Source organism: Sphaeramia orbicularis, chromosome 4 (genome assembly GCF_902148855.1).
Source record: "Sphaeramia orbicularis chromosome 4, fSphaOr1.1, whole genome shotgun sequence".
NCBI lineage: Eukaryota > Metazoa > Chordata > Actinopteri > Kurtiformes > Apogonidae > Sphaeramia > Sphaeramia orbicularis.
In genome coordinates, this window is record NC_043960.1 from 3,559,950 (window position 1) to 3,581,314 (window position 21,365).

General features: G+C 37.2%; 1 protein-coding gene across 1 annotated transcript; it reads left to right on the forward strand.

Annotated features, from left to right (window-relative positions):
- Nucleotides 1-955: 955 nt before the first annotated feature.
- On the forward strand, nt 956-17,962 carry slc35e1 (solute carrier family 35 member E1). Its single transcript, XM_030132934.1, has 6 exons — nt 956-1,328; nt 4,316-4,386; nt 12,033-12,170; nt 13,963-14,088; nt 14,169-14,414; nt 16,449-17,962. The coding sequence occupies exons 1-6, from the start codon at nt 1,001-1,003 to the stop codon at nt 16,674-16,676; spliced, it is 1,137 nt and encodes a 378-aa protein (XP_029988794.1). The 5' UTR covers nt 956-1,000; the 3' UTR covers nt 16,677-17,962.
- Nucleotides 17,963-21,365: the final 3,403 nt, after the last annotated feature.

Genomic DNA, 21,365 nt, shown 5'->3' on the forward strand with positions numbered 1-21,365 from the left:
TACCATCTAAGTCTGTATTTTTCTATCTATATGAAAACTGTCGGTGATAAACTATAGAAGGCATTTCAATAGGATTTTTCATGTATGATTTTTGCCTACAATGGAGAATTTTCTGCACTTTTTGAGCAGTACTGCACATTTAGACATAGATTAGACTGACATCTAGACAATTTTCTATTTTAATCCATTTATTTTTCTATATACATGAAGACTGTTGACGATAAACTATAGAAGGTGTTTCAAAAGGGATTTTCATGTATGATTTTGGCTTTTAATGGAGAATTTTCTACACTTTTTGACCATTACTGCACATTTAGATAGAGATTAGACTGATTTCTAGACAATTTGGTATTTTAATCCATTTATTTTTCTATATACATGAAGACCCAACTATAGAAGGGATTTCACAAAGGTTTTTCATGTATGATTTTTTCTTCTGATGGAGAATTTTCTGAAGTTTTTCACCATTACTGCACATTTAGATCAGAGATTAGACTGATTTCTGACAATTTGCTATTTTAATCAGTTTATTTTTCTATATACATGAAGACTGTGTTGATGATAAACTATAGAAGGGATTTCAAAAGGGTTTTTTCATGTATGATTTTGGCTGTTAATGGAGAATTTTCTGCACTATTTGACCATTACTGCACATTTAGATAGAGATTAGACTGATTTCTAGACAATTTGGTATTTTAATCCATTTATTTTTCTATATACATTAAGACTCAACTATAGAAGGGATTTCACAAAGGTTTTTCATGTATGATTTTTGCTTATAATGAAGAATTTTGATTCACTTCTCCATATAGTGTTCAGTAAAACACAGATTGCAGTTGGGAGCCGGATGATGAGCCGGATGCTGCCTGTATTTTGAAGTGTGTAACCGGATGTGCACCGGTCCACCAGGCGGCCGCCCTCCCTCCTCCCCGGCTCCGCGCTCCCTCCCCCGGCGCAAACAGACACACTCTACCGGTGACTCGTCACTCCGCGCTGGAAGATGGCTGCGGTGGAGCGGACCCCGGTCAGGGAAGGGATCCGGATAGTTGTGTTGTGCGTGTGCTGGTACACCGTCAGCTCCGGGGGTAACGTCGTCAACAAAATCATCCTGAATGGCTTCCCGTACCCGGTCACGGTGTCTCTGTTCCACATCATCTCCATCGTCGTCTTCCTGCCGCCGCTGCTGCGGGCATGGGGAGTCCCCAAAACAGAACTGCCGAGCAGGTACTACCGCTGGTATATCCTGCCTTTAGCCTTCGGAAAATACTTTGCATCTGTGTCGGCGCACTTCAGCATATGGAAAGTCCCGGTTTCCTACGCACACACCGGTAAGTTTCTGCTAATTAGTGCTAATTTTTTGGTGACAATGCGAGGCCACCTGGAGCACGTCAGCCGGGGCAACTTGATGATGTGTCCCCGTCAGCTGACGTTAGCTTAGCCGGCTAACGCTTCGGACAAGTCGACATTTCACCAGCCTGTGGGCCCCGGGTCAGTCCACAGCCATGTAGGCCGTAAAAAGACAGGCTTTCATGTGGAGAATTAACTTACCTGGCTGGGCTAAGAGTACATTAAACAGCTTCACACGCTTCTTTGAAATCACTAAGTGGCTGATGTTAGCTAGCTAGCAACTTGATTAAGGCTCTGGGGGAGTGCGTCAGGGGGGACGAGACCACCAAGAGCCGGCTCAGAACGACCCATGTGTCTGTGGACCCATGTGAGAGGGAAACCCAATTAAGTCAGCCCACATGGAAAGGATTTAACCAAAAAATGATGCTCATGTGAAGGGTTTATTGGGTTATCTGCTGCTGAATTCAATAACAGTGACAAGTTATACATTCATTTATGACATAGAACCAGATACTACAGCCACACTCAGACCTGCTGCACTAGTAAATACAGGGGAAAAATAAGATTAAAGTCCCCAGACTAATCCAATCTCACATTTTTTCCTGTTAAAAGAAAATTAGGTTTTTGGCTCCAAAACATAAATACTAAAGGTTAATGAAGAAGTACTGCTTACATCTACTTGACTAAAAAGTAACTAAGATTAGTAACTAGTATCTGCTGCTGAATTCAATAACAATGAATAATCCAATAAATAAAAATAATCCAATCTCACATTCTTTCCTGTTAAGAGAAAGTTAGGTTTTTGGTTCCAAAACATAAATACTAAAGGTTAATGAAGTAGTCCAGCTTATATCTACTTGACTAAAAAGTAACTAAGATTAGTAACTAGTATCTGCTGCTGAATTCAATAACAGTGACAAGTTATACATTCATTTATGACAGAACCAGAAAATACAGCCACACTCAGATCTGCTCCATTAGTAAATACAGGGGAAAAAATAAGAGTAAAGCTGCTAAAATAATCCAAACTCACATTCTTTCCTGTTAAGAGAAAATTAGGTTTTTGGTTCCAAAACATACTCTATAATCACAAAGTTGCAAGTTTATTAAAATACTAAAGGTGAATGAAGTAGTACGGCTTATATCTACTTGACTAAAAAAAGTAACTAAGATTATTAACTAAGTAACTAAGACTGGGTTATTTGCTGCTGAATTCAATAACAGTGACAAGTTATACATTTATTTATTACATAAAACCAAACAAATGCAGTCACACTCAGAAGATGTCAAACAGATGCAGCATAGACTGAAAATGTGAAAAATATTTGGTTGCTGTAGAGATATTAAAAGAATAAAATGGACTTAGTGTAATGCAACCAAGAGGTGCAGGTGAAACATATTTGGAAAATGTTTGCATATGTTTTTATGTGAGGACCAGGGAGGAGACTTGCACTAAGTAAACAGAAGTGACTTACCAGATGAAATACCAATAAAATGCAAATCCTAGAGTCTAAAATGACAGTGTATAATCCAGACCAGAGGTTTGATTGATTGGGGAGCAAAGCCAAAACCAGCTTAAGGTTTTGGGTTTTTTTTGTAATATTACATTAATCACGTCCTCAAACAACAGTTCATGGTGGTTTAAATCTGCTCTCAGTTGTCACATAACAATAGGGGATGGAAACAATCATAAATTCCCATTTTCTTTTGCAGAATTCCTAAAAATTTTGTCAAAATTTACAATGTATTTGTCCTGAAACCCACCTTGTGTCACTACATTTTTCTAGACCTTTACTTTGACAGTTAATGCATCGCTGGAAGTTTTAGTAGTATAGTACTACCATAACAGCAAGGAAAAAAATCATTACATAAACTTATTACACAGTCCATAATTACCCTTTTAAATGTTAAGTCTTTCCTTCAATAAAAACATAAATGTCTTAAAAGTTTTGACCAATACTGCACATTTAGATTAGACACCTTTATAGACAATTTACAATTCATTTTTTTAAACATTCTTTTTATGGAAGATTTTCAAAATTATAATAGTCCAGCACAGTATATATACAGGTTGTATGAAGTATGTAGCAAATCCCAAATACATCCACAGCAATGATCTCAAAAGTCCTTATAAGGTCTATTTCAGGCAGTTGCAGTCTGAGTTCCCAGATAACACTTTGCCAAACTTTTCTGTAAACATATCCTTCTGATTGTTACAAAGTCTTAGTCTTTCCAAAGAAATATAGTCTAATATCAAAGACTTCCACAGATGTATTGAAGGAGGTTCTTCTCCTACCCATTTGGTCATAACAACCTTTCGGCCCAGCAAAAACAAAAAAATAGCAGTGTTCTTATGTGTTCTCAATGATTCAGGGATATATCGACAATTTACAATTTTAATCATTTTTTTTCTGCATGACAAACAATATTTAGTAAAACCATATGCTGTAAATGATCAATATCAACAGTAACAAAAGACAGCATTGTATATTGTTTGCAAAAACAAAACAATAAAAATGATTTTAAAGTAAAATAGTACCATTATAACTGGAGAACCATATGTACCATGAATGTATCACTCCATAAAGTTTGCCTTGTTGGTTTTTGTTGAATACAAGGAACCTCCACAAAAAACGCTCATGTTGATTTTTTTTTTTTTTTCTGGAGCAAAACCTTGACTAATTGGACTAATTATTTATTTACTAATTATAACTAAGTATTCAGCGTATCTCATTGTTAACGGCACACCTTTTGTTACGTCATGTGAAAACCTGACAGACAGGAGTGGCTTTATCTCTGACGTAGGTGGCAGTAGCTCTGACGTGGGCCTACCATTAAACCCAGGGCAGGGCTTCAATTAATCCATCATGTCTCACTATCTGCTGTTTGCATTGCCTTATATCTGTTAAATAAAATGATGACAGAACTCTTAATTCTGACTCTGTTTCTTTCTCACTTCTGTCCACAGTCAAAGCCACAATGCCGATCTGGGTTGTGCTGCTATCAAGAATTATCATGAGGGAAAAGCAAACCACGAAGGTGAGTAGTTTACACTCAGCAAACATGACACAAAGTGTTCTCTGTTTCCACCAGTTCCTCAGTGTTGGAGGCTCGGCGGTGGTGATGTGGCTCCGCCTCCTGCCTCTCAGGTTCCGTTCATCTGCACAGACTTTTTGTTCCTCAAGGTGATCATGTTCACCGTGGGAAGGTTGAGTTTTTAGCTGGAAATCGAGCTTTGATTTCCAGCAGCAGAAAATTTCCAACTAATGTCTTCGAGCGACTTGTCCTGGTTGATTTATCTACCTGCTGTTACCACGGCAACGACCAGTGGGATTTCATACAGTTTAATAGTACAACCTCAGGATTATTAGAGCATTGGCAGAACTGCTTAAACCAGGGGTGTCCTAACTTTTACCACATGATCTGAATACACAAGAAGGCATCATCAGCTGCTCTTCACTGGTCAAAACAAGGTTGAATAAATGTTTTTTGCTACTTTATCTACATTCGCATGCCTGTAAGTTAGTGACAGAATGTTGTCAGGGTTTGCAAGAATAATGTTAACTAACAATCCAACATTCTGTTAATGGAGAGATTATTCTGTAATTGGACTTTATCTGCAAACGTACATATTTGTTATATTGGTTATAATAGGTCTTTATATTGGTTACTTTGCTTAAGAGTTGAAGGTGCACAACTCAATCAATCAATCACATTTTATTTATATAGCGCCAAATCATAACAAAAGTTATCTCATGGAAAGACTAAGATTTTATATTAACAATCAGAAGGACGTCTTTACAGCAAAGTTTTGGAAAAGTGTTGGAATATCTGGGAACTCAGACTGCAACTTCCTGAAATAGACTTAATACGGACTTTGGAGATCATCGCTGTGGACGTATATTGGATCTGCTTTACATTTCATACAACCTGTATGTACTGCGCTGGACTGCATAATTTTGAAAATGTTCAATAAAAAGAATGTTAAAAAAAAAAAATTTATCTCATGACACTTTACATATCAAGTTGGTTGAAACCAGACTCTAAACCAATTTACAGAAACCCAACAGAATCCTCCAGGAGCAAACAGTTGTGACTGGTGACAGTGGAGGAAAAACTTCCCTTTAACAGCAGAAACCTGGAGCAGACCCAGACTCCTGGAGGATGGATGTCTGCCTTAACCAGTTGGGCTTAGAGATAGAGGGTAAAGGAGGAGAAAAAGAGAGAGCAATAGAAATGGAGAGAGAGAGGGGGAGAGGAGGGGAAGTAGGGGGAGACACATGGATGCAGTTGATGAACAGATAACTGAACTAGAATTGTCAAAAGTAGATCGGCTGGTGTCGAACTTGACAGGTAATGTAAACTAGCAAGAGAGTATGTTCATCTTTTATGTTAACTAAGGAAATCAATTCATAAGTCATTGCATTGTTTTTATGTCTTACTCTGCTAAACAGTGGCACACTAAAATGCATCTAAAACCCTAAATTTAGGGAAAAGCAGCTTTAAATGGCTACTTTTTCAGGAAAAAACAAAGAGGAGCAACTGATGTTTCAGTTTACAATGCAGCCCAACAATCTATTTATGAAGAAATAATTCTGTGATTGGACTTTATCTGCAAAAACCTGCAGTCTGTAAAGTTGGTTACTTTGCTTCAGAGCAGAAGATGCACAGCTCACTTAAGCAATTTTTTTTCATGACTGCTGAATCCACATTAAAAACAATTCTGCAAGTTGAGGACAGAATGTTGTAATGTCAGTCTGGGATTGGAAAGATAATGTTAACGATCACCTCTAAAGGTGATAGGTCTTGTTGGCGAGCGAGGCACTGATGAGTGTGTTGCTCTTGAAAATGAATTCACTCGTTATTGTAATGTTATTAGCGCTTTTACTCCACTGTGTCTCAGTAGTGTCTCAGTAAAATGCATCTAAAACACTGAATTTGGGGAAATTAGTTTTAAATGAATACCTTTCAGGAAAAACCAAACAGGAGGAACCAGTGCATCCTTTCACAAAGTACCTAAATAATCCAGCATTGTGTTTATGAGGAAATAACTGTAAGTACAATGTTGTGGCACACTTCACAACTTCAGTTACTTCCAAGGTGCATGGAGAATGCAGCAGGTGAAGAATCCAACAGAACAGCTATATTTCACTCTAAAAGTAGACCAATGTGTTTCGGCTTGTGGCCTTCAACTAGGGCTGGGCGATGTGGGAAAAAATCATATCACAATAATTTTTTTTCATATCAGACTATATCGATATGTATCACGATACAAATCAAATCACTATTTTTGTCAAGCTTAAATTTTCCGTTACTCCTCAGTTAGTTGTGAAGACATCAGAAGGAGAGAGAGATACATACATCGTGGTACTTATGGAGAAGTTCCTCCCTCCGCTCTTACAATTATCCCCCCCCTCCACTGTTATGTATTATTCCCTGTTTTATTCATCTCCCCCCAGTCCCCCATCTTTAGATTTATTGACTTCATCTTGTAAGCTTCTTTATTTTCAGTTTCAGTTTTAAGGCTGTATGGTTTGCGTGTATAAGCATTTTATCGCCTAGTCCTACTTTCAACATATTTCTATGCTTTTTTCTGCAAAAATCTGACTTTGCTGAGCAGTTAAAGGTCTACAGCTCACTTTAGCAGCTCCACTGTGTTTCATTATTTAACCTGCTGTCAAAACCAGAATATCTGGTCTTGTAAATACATTTTTGCACAGTCCAGACTACTGTTAGCCATGGTGGTTTGATGAAGTGGTATGAAATGTTTGGTTTTTATTCATAGTAACATAATACTGCTCAAATACAGAGCAAGAAGCACACAGTGAGGCTGCTATCACTGAGAAGGGCAGATACTGGATGTGGATGTAAATACGCTGAAGAAATATGTATGAGTAATATGAAAAGTTGGGTTAAATTTCACCGTGACATTTTATAATTAAAAGGAAGTAGCTCTTTTTTTTTTTTTTGGCTCCATATCTATAGTTCCATGTTGTATGCAGGTGGTGCAGAAGCTTAAGGCGCATCACTGGATGGAATTAAAAAAGTAGAATTAGGAACACTATTTCCTGGTCTAGAGGAGGAAAAGTGTGTGAACATGAAATCACCTATGTGTCATTCATTTATTCATAAGTATCAGATAAAAGTAGGATGTTTAACTTGCAGCTGCTCATCCTGCAGCTGCAAGTGTTTCATCAGTATTACGTCAGATAATCAAAAAATTAGTCCCCAGCTAAAAAAAAAACCTTCGATATGAAATTATTTTGGCTCTCAAGGTTACTTTGAGTTATTTAGTAAGGCCACACAGAGTTTGTGAACAGGAAAATAGTCATCAGCACTCACCGATTTTTTTTTTTTTTTTTTTTTCTTTGACTGCTCATAATATTGTGAATATTTTACTGTGTCGTCATCTATAACCAGGGTTCCTCCTGGTACTGAGCAGAAAGACGATGACTGTAGCAGCCCTAAATCTGTATGTAATGCATGACAGAAAGTTGCTGTGATTGCAGATCTACTGGTCAGCTTATGTTCCACGGGTTAGACACACAGCAATATTTACTGGTCGTCGAGAATTAAATATAGTCTGAGCTTTTGGTGCTCTTTAGGAACATTTAGACCTCCTGTTTACAGCAGTAAATGTATATATCTTGTTGGAAATATAGAAATTATTGGAGATGCAGTGTGTTGTTGAGACTGGTTATGGTAGCACACACCGTGCCTAAGTGATTTGATTCTTATTGTGGCAATGCAAACCGAGTCAGAACTAACAAAAAAGTAAGCAATACTGAATAAATGTTAGTTTAGATTGTCCGTGTGGTGATACTGTACAAACAGCATGAAGGGTTATTACTGTAAAATGTTACAAAAAAACTGATAGAGGCTATATTTTTTATCCACTGGCCCGTCACTGGAGATAAATTCACTTCATATCTCCACACTTCAGTACATTGGCATCTTTGGCAGAACTTTACAGATCTTTACTCTAACTACTTTAGAGTTAATTTTAAGTCATTTTTTTAATATTTGAAAGTTGAAATACTACATATACCCTATGTCCCCAAAAAATTACAAACTGACTTTCTGCAATGATAATTTTAAAAATAGAGAATTAATCAAAATGTAATTTCAGGGCGTGAAACTATAACTTATTACCTACATCCTGCAGAAAACCCCATTTGATTTACTTCAGTGGTCACGGAGAAATGGGGATCTTTGTAAAGCATGTCAAAAGTCTCTTACCTCCAAGTTTTGTATGGAGACACGTTGTCCATTGTGTTCACGCCGCACAAATACGAAGTTGTTCATTGTGTTGTCACACAAAAATGTCTCTTTTGAAAAAGTGACTGCTCGTTTCTTTTCATTTTCAACGAACAAAATGAATAATGAATTACAAAAAAAAAACGAAGCAGATTTCTGAGTTTTGCAAATGTTGGTAACAGATGTTTGCTTCTTAGGGAACAAATGCAAAATGGTAATTGAGAGATCAATACATCTTTCAACAACAAAACCTCACATGAGTACACACCACTGATATAATGTTATGCACAGAATTTGAATTAATTTGTTAGTTGCCCTGTCAGTTGTAGAGTAAAATATTTTCATTCATATAGATACCAAGAGCATCCAAGTGCTAAATTTGGAAGAAACAAACCCATGGCATGCTTTCCAAAGATCCACATTTCTCCATGACCACTGAACCAACTTAAATGGGGTTTTCTGCAACATGTAGGTAACAACTTATAGTTTCATACCCTGAAATAGTATTTAGATTGTTTAATTATTTTGAAAGTTATCAATGCGTAAAGTCCGATTGCAGTTTTTGGGGGGGACATATGGTAGACCCTTTAATGTTTTATGTATTTAGAAAAAACATAACTGGCAGATGTTGTACTGTCTCTGCTCTAAAATAAATGTCTTGCATCAGGATCTGGAGCTAAAAGATTTCACCCATAGAATGTTTTCTTTGGCTCTGAAGGAGAGTTGAAGTCTGGCATCAACTTGTCATGTTTACTTTCCAGTTGATGGTTCAGTGTCAAGTCTGCATCCACACAGACGACGGTGTGTTGACGCGTTACTGCGTGGAGATTCAGCAGGTTAAACTCCACAGACTGTACAAACTTGACCCACATCTCACATCTGTAATATAATTCCACTGAAACATGTTGAAGTCATTTCCAGTTTCTCCTTCAGAGTTCAGGAAGCTGTTAAAGGCTGGAGGGCGGATTTCCAAATCAGCGAGGACACCTGAAGTGGGACAGGAATCTAGGCCTCTGCCAAAATAGACGAGGTTTAATATTCAGGGTTAGAAAAAGTATTCAGTCGCCTCTTTCCTGGAGCATTTTCTCCTCAAACGTAGATATGAGTTTACTGGACTCAGCAACAGCCTCCAGGAGTGTAGACAAAGGATTATGCAATCAGCGTTTCAACCCGGAATACTCCTACCTGCTTCCTCAAGCTATGTTCCAGGAAGTAGTAAAGGCCTGAAATGTTAATTATGATAAAGAAAATATAATGATGGTTGACAAGATCAATATCAAATCATTATCTTTTTTTTTTTTTGGTGAAAGGTGAAGAAACTGGATGGTTATTTAAGGGTTTAAATTATTTGTAAGACACATGAAAATGAAAATTATGAAAAAAGAAGAAATTCATGTAAAAGATGTTACAATTGAAAACGATATAAGCCATAAATAGATGAACATGCAAATGGTGTGAAAGACAAAACAATAACAGTGGAAGAGATGCAACAAGATGAAAACAACATGAAGGACTTAACAAGACAAAAGAGACACAATAAAAGACATAACATGACAGAAATATAGTGTCATTTTGTTCCAATATTGTTAATTTTTTTATTACATTTGATTTATTATCAATAAAAATAAAGGAAATGGTCAACGCTGTCTTTGTCAATAACTTGAAAACAACAGAAAACAGTAATTTGTGTTTATAAAACCGTTCATTATACAGCTACAATAAAATGTATGTTCAATGTCAAAATTTGCTGAAGTAAAATTAAATAAAGAAACAAATCATTAAACATTTTCAGCTAAGAGTGTGAACAAAGTAAATCCTAATGACAAACAGAAAACCCCCTGACTTTCTTATTATTTTTTTATCAACCAGTTCTACTTAGATTCATAATTAAACAAAACTGAAGGCCGGTCTTAAAGGTTTAGCCCAGGAGGTTTAGTGTACAGACCAACAGGTTCTACATACAACACACAGGAGGAGACAGACGAGACTTACAGGTGCAAATATTTTTACATAATTAAATGTTCCTGCATGGCTTCACACGTTTTAAAAGGATCAAGAAATAAAGCTGGTTATTGAATGTGTTATGTGTTGATAATGTGTTTGTGAGGATTTTCATTTTTTGTGGGTTTTACCTGATGATTCATTAGAAAATGTTATACTTTTACTGTCACATATTTAGCATTTTATCACCTAAGTATAATAAATAAACAGATATATAACAGAAAAAAGATTACTTTGAAAAATACAGTCAAGCATTTTATTCCACTTTCACGTCATGTTTTTGCAGGGTTGAAATGAACATGCATATTTATCCCCTTTTCTTTTCTCCATATACAACAATAAAATGCAGGAAATATGTGCACAGTTGTAAAAGACACACAAAAAGTTACTGTTTAGTGTGACCTCTGACCCCATGACAAGAAGCAGCACAAACAATTAGAAACATATGACGTGTGTTGAATGAAACCTGGTATAAAACATCAGAAAACTAACGCCCTAAATCTGAACAAAAAGGGTTAAAGACATGTTAAGTCCAAAGGGAGGTCACACTAAATACGACCACTTTGGTTTATAGAAGCTGTTTTTAACCTGAAACTTTTTTTCCCTCTGTTCATACTTCACATATATCACATTGGATCTAAATACAGAGACAAATGCATATGTGTGGACATTAGCACTTTACTAATCCAATATGTGCTGCACATGCACTAGTGCACCACCACCACACACTGCTGCTGCTGCTCTTCATTATGCAAAACTGTACACACTTAGTTTTTATTCTGCAGTCGTGGAAAAAAATTATTAGACCACCCTTGTTTTCTTAAACTTCTTGTTCATTTTAATGCCTGGTCCAACTAAAGGTACATTTGTTTGAACAAATATATGGATAACAACAAAAATAGCTCATAATAGTTTAATTTCAGTGCTGATATCTATCCATTTTCCATGTTTTCTTGATAATAACTAAAATCACTTGAGTTCTTCCATCAATATCTATGGCATTGTACTGACAAAAACAGTGCTTCTAGGCATTCCATGTTTTCTTCTCTGTCTGTTTTAGTCACATGACACACACAGGAGTTAGTACTTAATTGCATAAACATTGTTTTTGATGACTTTTGATGGTCTAATGCAGGGGTCACCAATCCTGGTCCTCGAGGGCCGGTGTCCTGCATGTTTTAGATGTTTCCCTCTTCCAGCACAGGTGACGGTCATTATCAGGCTTCTGCAGAGCTTGATGATAGGCTTAGCATTTGAATCAGGTGTGTTGGAAGAGGGATACATCTAAAACATGCAGGATTCCGGCCCTCGAGGACTAGGATTGGTGACCCCTGGTCTAACGATTTTTCCGCAATTGTATTTTAAAGGTCGTTTGTTAGAGGCTTGTGCTAATGTTTGTCTGTGTCTGCCTGTCGTCTTCGTCCTAGGTCTACATATCTCTCATCCCCATCATCGGCGGCGTGCTGTTGGCCACGGTAACCGAGCTCTCCTTCGATGTTTCGGGCCTCATTAGTGCCCTCGCCGCCACGCTCTGCTTCTCTCTGCAGAACATCTTCTCCAAAAAGGTAAATCATCTCCACGGTGTTACAGTATGTGATGATGATGTTAGTGTTAAAGACTGATCCGTGCATCTGTTGGAAAATGTGTTATTCATTTAAGGAACTTGTCCAGACACAACACAGAACACCTTATCACATGCCCACCTCCGCTCTAATCTGTACCTGATCACTAAACCCTCACATACTTTACAGGCCTGTGTTGAGCATCAGAGGCTGTAAGAATGGGACGATACTTTACTACATATATTGTATACATACATAATACTACGATCATTGTTTGATATCTGGAGTTTTCAGATTATTCAAGAGATCATGTAAACGGCATAATCCAGTATGATTTATCAGAAAACAGCAGTAATCTGATTATGAGAAATCTGATAAATACACCTGTGTCTTCCTGCATTTATACAAGTTAGTCTGATTTCTTTCTTTCTTTTACATCTGCGCATGTGTAAAAACAATTAAAGTTGAAGAAAACAGAAGTGATGTAGTCAAACATGAGCGGAAGACAATAACAGGAAGTTTGACTCTACCATCACTATGTACGTATGTACTCCGAAAGAAATCTGATACTGGACCACTCAGGCTGAGTTTGCAGAAGTTACAGAATCTTGGAGTAACGTTTATGAGAAAGTCCTCTGTTACTTCATGATTGGACAATGAGACTCCCAGAAGCCTCAGACACTTATTAACTAGGACCTCACTTCAAAGTCCAGGAGTCTAGATTCTTATTTAAATAACTGTCGCCTCCTTGACTCTTTGATCGTCTTTAGTGACCCAGAATTCGACCTCAGTGTGCCGTCTTCAGCTCCCCAACATGAGGAGCGATAATTGAAGATGTACAGCAGGGGTAGATATATTGATTTTTTTTCAATATCTGCCATTGCCCTTAATTTTTTTCCGAAAGCTGATATTTGATCTGTAATAAAAATGTTATAAAATATTTGATCAGGCACCTGTGTGGGCAGCACTTGAAGTTCAATAAGAGTACTATGTGTACATGTATTAATAATAATTTCATTTATATTGCTGCATAAAAATCTTAATTATCTGAGTGTTTCAATTGTATTTTACGATCAGTGTGCTTTAAAAAAATTGGCCTCAAAAATCAGCCTTAGATGTCGGCGATCAGCTGACTAAATTTTTAAAAATTGGCATCAGCCTTGGAAAAACCCTTATCAGCCGACTTCTAATGTACAGATGTGTCCTTTGTGGAAGTGTTCCACGATCAGTGGATTGAAACATGGTTCACACTGGTTCAACACAAGAACTATGAGGCCTGTTCGACTGAGAATTATGTGAATGGAAGGTCTCAAATTTGACCAAAGATGACAAGAAAAATGTCTTCAAAAGTCAGGAATTCAGCTTCATCAAACCTGCTGATGCCCTGATTATGTATTTACCATATGTTTTGTATATTTTAGTGTATGTTTTGTGCATTTTAGCATGTTTTTATATATTGTAGTGTATTGTATAGCTTGTGTCTATTTTAATGCATTTCACTGTATTTTTGTGTATTTTAGTGTGCTTTTGCAAAGGTTTTGTATATCTAAGTGCATTTTAATGTTTTTTTTTTTTTTTGGTGTATGTTCATGCATTTTCAGTGTGTTCTTTATGTTGGTAAATAAGAACTATGAGGTCTGTTGGACTGTTATTTATGTGAATATAAGGATTGAAATTGGACCAAAGACACAGAGAAAAAGATCATACCTCAAACCTACAGATGCTGTGATTTCATCTTTTTCATTTAAATTGTTTCACTGACCTCACTCTTGACTTTTTTTTTTTATTTTGAAAGGTGTTGCGTGACACGCGGATTCACCACCTGAGGCTGCTCAACATCCTGGGCTTCAACGCCGTCATCTTCATGCTGCCCACCTGGGTTCTGGTCGACCTGTCTGTGTTTCTAGTGAACGGAGACTTGGTGAGTAGCGTCGAACTTCCTCATAAGGAGCACCTGAAGGTTAACTTTGCTTTTTAACAGTAGAACTTTGCTTCTTTCAGTCGGACGTCTCAGAATGGACCGGAACCTTCGTCCTCTTGCTCATCAGCGGTTTCTGTAACTTCGCCCAGAACGTCATCGCCTTCAGCGTCCTCAACCTCGTCAGCCCGCTCAGCTACGCCGTCGCCAACGCCACCAAGAGGATCATGGTCATTAGCATCTCACTGCTGATGCTGCGCAACCCCGTGACCCTCACCAATGTCCTGGGTATGATGACCGCTATCGTCGGGGTCTTCCTCTATAATAAGGTGAGTCATGAGCTGGAGGTCCAGGGTCTTGTAGAGATGGACGGGAAGAATTTAAGAATCCTGCTTTCAATAGGAAGTTACCACAACAGTTTCAAAAGTCAATGTTTAGAATAATGCGGATAAAAGGTAAAAAGGAACAAAAAAATCATCAAAAGCCGAGGACCGCCTACATTTACCGACTGATTTAATGTGATGGAGGACATTTTTTTAAGGAGAAACATTCTCTTTGAGGCTTAGAACCCACATCTTTGAGAAAAGTTGGAAACGATAGATTGTTTATTAAATAATTTAGAAGAGACTGAGGAAAATAAGTATCATTATATTGTATTCCCCTCTGTTCACTGACTGAAGCTATTGACTATTTTATATTTATCCATTATATTTTCATTAGGGTTAAGGCCTTTTTGAATATTTCTTTTCCATGTTTTCTGATTACAAATTTTTTTCTTGTTTTTAGTTTTAGTTTTCCTACTTTAGTTTGTATTAATGTCATTGTGTGGAGACAAAGGTACACAAGGAGAGAATGTACCTGTTATTTATTCAGACTTATTGAACAGAAAGAAAATATTTGGCAGAGATGGATGAATCCAGAGAATATTGATGTATGAAGAGAGTTGCAGTAGAAGGTAAAAAGTAACACTATTATTTTACCCATAAGCCTCTTCATAACTGGTGTTAAATATATTACATATCAGCAGTTATGAGCTTTGTTGCTCTCCACTTTGATCATCCATTAATTTAGTTAAGTTGGTTCCCAAAATGCTTTGGGTTCTGCACCGAAGACTTGGACTACGTTCACACTTGAGGTAAAAATGGCCCAAATCTGACTTTTTGTTCATGTATCACTATATTTGTTTTGTTTTTTCATGACAGCCTGAACAGCACAAATCAGATTTTTTTTCAACTCAGACCCAGGTCACTTTCATATCTGGTCCTAAATTGGATTCATATCTGATGTTTTGCAATGTGACTTCATTCTGAACGGTCGTGTCACATTTCATCTGACACGTCATTTAAATGCGACAGATGTCACAATTCTCTGCTGGAGGAGGCGGGACCTGGAAAGATCCATATTTACTTCCATAAACACAGCGTGATGAATGTGACGTCACTTCAGGACCATAGACTGTTCACACATGAGTCTGATGGCATCGCATTTACATTATAATGTGAACAACCATGCAAAAAAAAAACTCCCATTAGAGCATTATGACTTGCAGTGTGAATTTAGCCTGATAGTTTTTGTAAAACCCTGTACTGGTTTAGATCTGCAGTCGGTCACAGATGCTGCTCTCTGGCAGATTCTGCTCCTGATGGACTGGATGGATCACATGTAAACCTTAAAGTTTTCTCTGAAGACAATAACATGAATAAATCTATGCTTTGTGATGGTTAAAAGAAGTAAGTTTGCAAATATTATCATGTACTCATGGCGTCCAGCAGACACTGACAGACATCTGAGTCTTCGCAGCTGTTTGACCCGTTTCCAAAAGCATCAGTTCCACTTATGGCTGTTTGTTTGCATTAAAGTCATGGCAGTGAGGCTGAATTATATTTGGATCAGTCCTTTCCATGAACTCATTTTCTTGTGAGACATTTCAATGCCAGAGAATCCACATCCACTCTCATCCCCTCATTTCAAACCTGTCTCTCCTCTGAATCAGAATCAGAACAGTCTTTATTGTCATTGTGTGTACAATGAAGTTATGAGTGCTACTCTAATGTAGAATAAAAAAAAAAAAACAATACGTAAGAAAATGCAAATAGAGCGAATATGAAATTACAAAAACTAAAAAGTAAAATAAGAAATTAGAATATGAAATTTTCCAAAATGTAAAAAAAGAATAGAACTAAAAGTAGAATAAAATAAAAATAAACATAATATATGAATAGACACAATATTAAAAGTATATATATCTATGAACAAGTCTATATAAATAGTGCATTTATGTTTGAATGTTCTTGCAGTAACAATATTCAGAGGATTTTGCCCAAACTTACTTCACATGATTCACTAATTCACTCTGCCAACAGGCCAAGTATGACGCCAACAGGGAGAAGAAGCTGCTGCCGACCACGAAGTCAGACCTGATGTCCTACGACAACCCGGCGCTGGAAAAGATCCAGGCCAACGGGTCAGTGCCTTTCTCCCACGGCTCGGAGCAGCAGCACAGCTGGAACAACGTGCTGACCGACCACTTCCAGTACAGCCGGCAGACCTACACGACGAGCTACGGCGGAAACCCCCAGTACGTCGTCTAAGCGGGGAGCGCGCGTCTGTGCACTCGCGCTGGGTCGCCGTCATAGACATTACCGTGTGTAGCCGCCAGCCCCAGCAGCGGGTCGTCACGGCAACGCTCCAACATGAGACTGAAGGCAAGTGCTGTTTGTTACCGAAACGTCAGGATGTGAGACCTGACGTGTCCAACGCCTCCCTGTCTCAGCTTCAAGTTCACTTCAGTTTATTTATTATGTTGGTACCGACTGTACGGCGCCGCTCCACAGAAAACAAAGCTCATATCAAATATTCTCAGACATTTGGGTGATGGATTAAGCCATGATATCAGTCACAGAAAAATGTGACTCCGTAGGATGGAAATGAGAAAAGAGGTGCAATGAACTGGTGTGAGTTTTGTTTTCACCATAAGCTCTTGGTTTGGGATTTCTTTTGTTTTTTTCTTTAATTTCAGTAGTTGTTCTTTACTGAGAACCAAGAACAGACATCTGTCAGTCCTGCACGTACTGGAAAGCCTTTACATTTTGGTTTTAGGCGTTCCAAGTCATTTTGGTTCAGTTGTCATGTCCTTTTTCTTCATGAGGCATGTGTCCTGATGTGAGGAGAAGCAATTTGTTGCCTTCAATGAATAAAATAAATTAACTTATTCTGCTTATTTGTAGCTGTAGAGACAGATTAGAGGGATTCTAGATGAGGTAGGGCTGCATGATATGTACATTATTTCAGTATCATCATTGTAATTTTTGCAAGTTAGATAAATTCACTGAATCACACTGTAAAAATGAGTGAGAAACAGGTTTGAAATGACAAATAGCAGAATTTAGCTTAAAAAAGCAGCACCAGGAATGATGATTTTTAACCAAAAACAAGTGCTTTGTCAACACTTCCAGTGAAAGTGACAAATTAATTGTCCTCAAATGTCTTCAGAAGACTCAACTTCTTTTCTGTTTGGTATTTTGAAACCACTCGTACAGTGTTAAAGTTCAAGACACAACAGTTCAGAAGTTCTTTCTCTGCATATGGAAGAAAATCACCCCAAAGTGTTTACAGCACTGACAAAACTGACCTGTTGCATAAATGTGATGTAATTGGCAATACATGTGAAATTTCAAAACTGTTTATCATTGTCCTATGAAATAACACAAAAAAAAATCAATGAATCTGGAAATTTCACAAAAAACACACCAAAACTTTTGGCCATGACTATACAGTGACTGTTTCCAAATATCTGCTGAGCATAAGTGTATTTTTTCTTGTTGCCTGTCATGATAATGTAATTGTAATTGATGATTAAATAATTTTTTCCTGTTCATTTCATGCCTGTAATATAAGTGTAACAACAGTGTATTATTACAGTTCACCTAAAGAGGAAGGAGAATCATTTATTAACACAGGAACACGAAGAAAATGATGTAAATGTCCAAAATAATAAATCCAGATGATGTTAAAAGAGCTCCAGTCAAAGCACGAAAAGTGATGTGGAAATAGTGATAAAACATGAAATTTCTTTCAGTTTTATTGTTTTTCTACAACTTAATAGAGGCACTTCTGTAAAATAATTGCAGTAAGGGCGTTTTGTAATAACTGAAATAGGCCTAAATGTAAAAAAAAAAAAGTATTTCAAAGTCAGTTTTTGTCTAAAATCATTCAGCCCTAGTGTGGAATTAGATGGTGATTATTTGAGGGAAAGCTCAGCCATAAAGCCCATAAAGCAGGGGTGTCAAACATACGGTCCGTGGGCCAAAACCAGCCCACCAAAGGCTCCAGTCTGGCCTGTGGGATGAATTTTTGAAATGCAAAAATTACTCTGAAGGTATTAACAATCAAAGGTGTCAAAATCTGTTTAGTTCAGGAGCCACAAGTGGGTCGGACCAGTAAAATACTATCAGAATGACTTGTAAATAAAGACAACTCCAAAATATTGTTAAAATTGTATTTATTTTTCTTAAGAAATTTCAGGTTGTTCATGTTATTCCGACTTTTTAAAGGATAGTTTGTAGATGTAAACATTTTCAGAATGTAATTTTACTTTTTTCACTGCAAAACTTCAGAGAAAACTTTTTTGTTGTCATTAGTTACAAGTTATTATGTTATTATTTTACTGGTCCAGCCCATTTCAGATCATATTTGACTGAATGCGGAACCTAAACTAAAATGAGTTTGACCCCCCCCTCCCCCCGTTATAAAGGTTCAGAGGAGGTTTTGATTAATTGGACATTGTCAGATCGTGTTTGTCTGAAATGAGCTGTGTTTCTTTATTAGAAATCACATATTTCAAGCTCTTATTTTCCCTCAAAGCCACATATTTCACTTCAGAAATGTCAATATTAATTATCTTTTCCTTTTGGCGGTGACACTAGACGTGACTTTTCCTGCTGAATCTTCCTTCTCTCCTCACGTCACAGACACAGATGCCTGATGAGGAAAAACGGCCGATCGTAGCCTCTGTTTTGTCTCTGGAGGAGCTCGGTTCTCGCTGAAGCTGTAAACTTGTTGCACATATCAGGAGCATTTCAGTGACGTGACACCCCCGGAGCATTTTTATGAAAGAGTCAGAACTGAACACGCTCCTAAACTAAAGTGTCCGAACCTTCCCTATAAACGAGAGCGAGACCGGTTCTGTGATCCAGAACGGTCGATGACCTGTCCACACGTCTGTCTCTGTCTTCACTGCTTGTACAAATTAAGCTCACGATTAGATTTACAGAAACCAACTATCCTCCGAGTACAAGGACGATGTGCGTTTGGTCTTTTTCTAGGACGTCTAACCGTGTAAAGTCTACTAGGAATGTTCACATGGATGCTTTTTGTCGGGGTAGTTTGCTCGAATAGTTGATTAAAGCCGTGGGTAGTTTTTTATTTTTTTTTTTTTTTTTTTTTTTAATGGATTATTTATTGATCTGCGTAGTTTCTCAGGCAGTGACAGATCGTCTCGTTTTCCTCCTTTTGGAGCCTGAACCAAAGCTGCTCTGTCATGTGTCGAGTTTGCACATCGTGAAGCTGAACGTGTTATGCATACCGTGACTGCGAGGAGACCCGGTGTTTCAGGCGCCGGGTCGGACAGTCACCGCACAGACGCATGAAATGAGTGACTGGAGATTTCATGTGGACTAGAGGTTTGGTTATCGATCACAACGGGACGTACTTTTGAATTGATTATTTATTAAAAGCCTGTTTTACTGCTTTGGGAAATGATCAGTTTCTGCTTCTCACCACAAATTCTAACTTTTTTTTTTTTTTATTAATATACAGTTCTGTGCACACATCTTAGGCCACCTTTGGCTTGTTACTCCAAGTTATAATCATCATACATAATCTTTGTATGAAGATACATGCAGACAATACAGGAAATATACTATATGGACAAAAGTATTGGGACACATTGAATTCAGGTGTTTCTTTTCTAACGGGTCTGGGATACAAAACAATAATGACTAATGTCAGAATATAGTTTTATATTGGGATAAATATCATTGCATTAGTTAGTTTGGTTTAAATTATCTTTGCTTCCAAAATGCCTCAAAGATCTTTTTTACTTAATTTCTCTCAACATTGATTTTTTTTTTTTTTTTTTTAAATCTGTGACTATAGTTTTAAGTGTTCTACCTCTAAATTTCTAAAACATTTTTCATGCTCTGACTGTGAATAATAATTTTCTACAACAACTAACCATCTACTTTCTTCACATCTCACTGAGGAAGAAAAATCTACCATTAAACTTTAAGGAAATATTGATGTTTATAAACTATATGGACAAAAATAATGGGACACATCATGTATACAGCTGTAAGATGTCCTGTTCATGATGATTTGAGAAATAAACCCAGACCCCCGTTAGAGAAGAAACACCTGAATTCTTTTGCCCATATAGTGTTTGTATTGGTTGATTAATTTAAGTCTGAAACAAATTGTCAAGAATTTGTGCAACCTCCTTTTACACTTCATGTCTTGAACTCATGCATAAAATAATGTTAAACATTGGGTTTGATGCATTACATGTTTCTTATGGTTTGAGGTATTTTTTGTTGTTGAACAGAGGTCGTACTGACCGCTGTCTTTTGTCTGTTGGAGCCAGTTAGTTCTGATTAATTTAATGTGATAATTGCATAAGGTTGTGAACTATTGCCTGTATTTTCTTGTTAACATGAACCCATAAAGACCTAAATAGCCACTGGTGACCAAAAGCAGCTACCAATGTTGATCTAAAATGTTTAATATCTGTTGATCCACTAATCCTATCAATCCATGTAAATAATTGGTGTAAAATACAGTTTGTCATCTTTTCATGGTCTTCAGAAATGACCCATTTGGACGTTCAGAGGCTCTGTAGTGAACGTGTTCCTGTCATTTCACTACAAACTCTGCAGTTTTTGATCATTTTTTCAGCTCAGATTTTACTGCAATATTTCTACCAGTCCTTGTTCAGACTTTTCTTTACAATTAGAAGTCAGAGTTTAATTTTCATTATTTCTTCAGCAGAAAAGCAACACGCCACACAACAAACTACAGGTTAAAGAGAACAAACTGAACATTTTTAATGTACTAAGACAATAAAGAATCACTATAAATAGAGTGAAATAAACTCACTCCACTAACAGTATTAACCATTAAAGTCCTAAACCGCTACCAATGACTGAAACCATCTACTGATCAAAAATGTTTAATACCTGTTGATTCACTAATCCTATCGATACGTGTAAATAATTGGTGTAAAA

What these genes read in the sequence shown, in the direction of transcription:
- slc35e1 (XM_030132934.1), top strand. Translation starts at nt 1,001, where the DNA reads ATGGCTGCGGTGGAGCGGACCCCGGTCAGGGAAGGGATCCGGATAGTT. An exon ending in GGGAAAAGCAAACCACGAAG is followed by an intron (nt 4,387 to 12,032) that starts GTGAGTAGTTTA and finishes TCTTCGTCCTAG; the next exon opens with GTCTACATATCTCTCATCCC. An exon ending in TTCTAGTGAACGGAGACTTG is followed by an intron (nt 14,089 to 14,168) that starts GTGAGTAGCGTC and finishes TGCTTCTTTCAG; the next exon opens with TCGGACGTCTCAGAATGGAC.